Source organism: Buceros rhinoceros, unplaced genomic scaffold (assembly GCF_000710305.1).
Source record: "Buceros rhinoceros silvestris isolate BGI_N320 unplaced genomic scaffold, ASM71030v1 scaffold24568, whole genome shotgun sequence".
In the NCBI taxonomy this organism is placed as follows: Eukaryota; Metazoa; Chordata; class Aves; order Bucerotiformes; family Bucerotidae; genus Buceros; species Buceros rhinoceros.
Window position 1 is genome coordinate 12,164 of NW_010428948.1, and position 1,115 is coordinate 13,278.

At 62.6% G+C, this 1,115-nt stretch overlaps 1 protein-coding gene across 1 annotated transcript in view; it reads right to left on the bottom strand.

The window, feature by feature from the left end:
- ITGB4 (integrin, beta 4) overlaps positions 1-346 on the bottom strand; it is a gene marked incomplete at both ends in the record, with an annotated part of 12,422 nt that extends 12,076 nt beyond the window's left edge. The window contains one exon of the mRNA XM_010142482.1: positions 264-346. Within this exon, the coding sequence (XP_010140784.1) occupies positions 264-346 (83 nt within the window). The remainder of the gene's footprint in view (positions 1-263) is intronic.
- Between the last annotated feature and the right edge of the window lie 769 nt (positions 347-1,115).

Consider the following 1,115-nt stretch of genomic DNA (forward strand, 5'->3'; position numbering starts at 1 on the left):
CAGGAGGGGTCCTCTGCTGAGCCCATCGACGAGCATCTGGGAGCAGGAGTGGGGCAGAGAGATGGGGACGAGTCTCACAGAGAAGAGCCAATGTCCCCTAGCACCAGAGAAATGCCACCGGCAGCGAGTTACTGGGATGTGTGGGGCAAGACTCTCCCTCAGTCCTTCACACACAGTTTCAGGTCTGGCACACTGGCATTTTCTGATCAGCCCCTGTTTTCCTGCTGGGAAGCGGAGCCCCAGGCTCCCCGGCAAGGACTCACCTCATCGGTGCAGAAGGAGCAGTCCTTATCCACTCGGATGCACTCGGTGCAGCTCTTCGCCCGGGACAGCACACAGCGGTTATCTACCAGGGGAGATCAGGGCGTCAGGAACGGAGAAGAGTGAGTGAGCTGTGGGAAAGGCTGGTCCCACTGCTGGGGGAGTCAGCGGAGGTTTTGCCCGGGTCATTAGTGGAAGCTGGCTGCAAACCAGCTGTGGGGTGGCAAGAGAGGGGCCCCAAATGACGGGGAGATAGAAAACAGGAGGAGAGGTCTTATCCACATGAGGACTGGAATTCCTGGAGGCCAGCAGGGGTGCACAGAGCCCCCCTGGGGCAGCACCGAGAGGAGACCGCAGACAGACCTACCACGGCTGCACTCACATTTGCTCCTTTGGCAGAGAGCGGCGGCACAGAGCAGGGACAGGAGAAGCAGCCTGGCACATGCCCGTGGCAGCACATCCATCCTCTTCCTCCTGAAACACATGGATCACTACGCTGTGGAGAGCTGAGAGATGGAAACGGTCCCAGCGGCAAGCGGGGCAGCTCCGGCAGAGCCCCTGCTCAGCCCCGCCGGGGCGGACTGCCCTGCCTGCCCAGGGGACGCTGGTGCCTGGGAGCGATCTCTGATCTCAGCAGGGCAGGGCACAAAAGCAAAACCAAGAGTGGCTCATCCTCTGCTCGGGCATGTGTGAACGGCTCAAAGTCCGCGGCGATGCCAGGGCAGGGCAGCTGCCACCCCACAGCACCCCTGCACCCCAGAGTCAGGGTGCCCTGCTTGGGGACAGCGGGATAGGTGCCAGCAGCCAGCGCCCAGGCTGCGCCCACCCGCTCCGCACGTGCGAGCACCAACCAG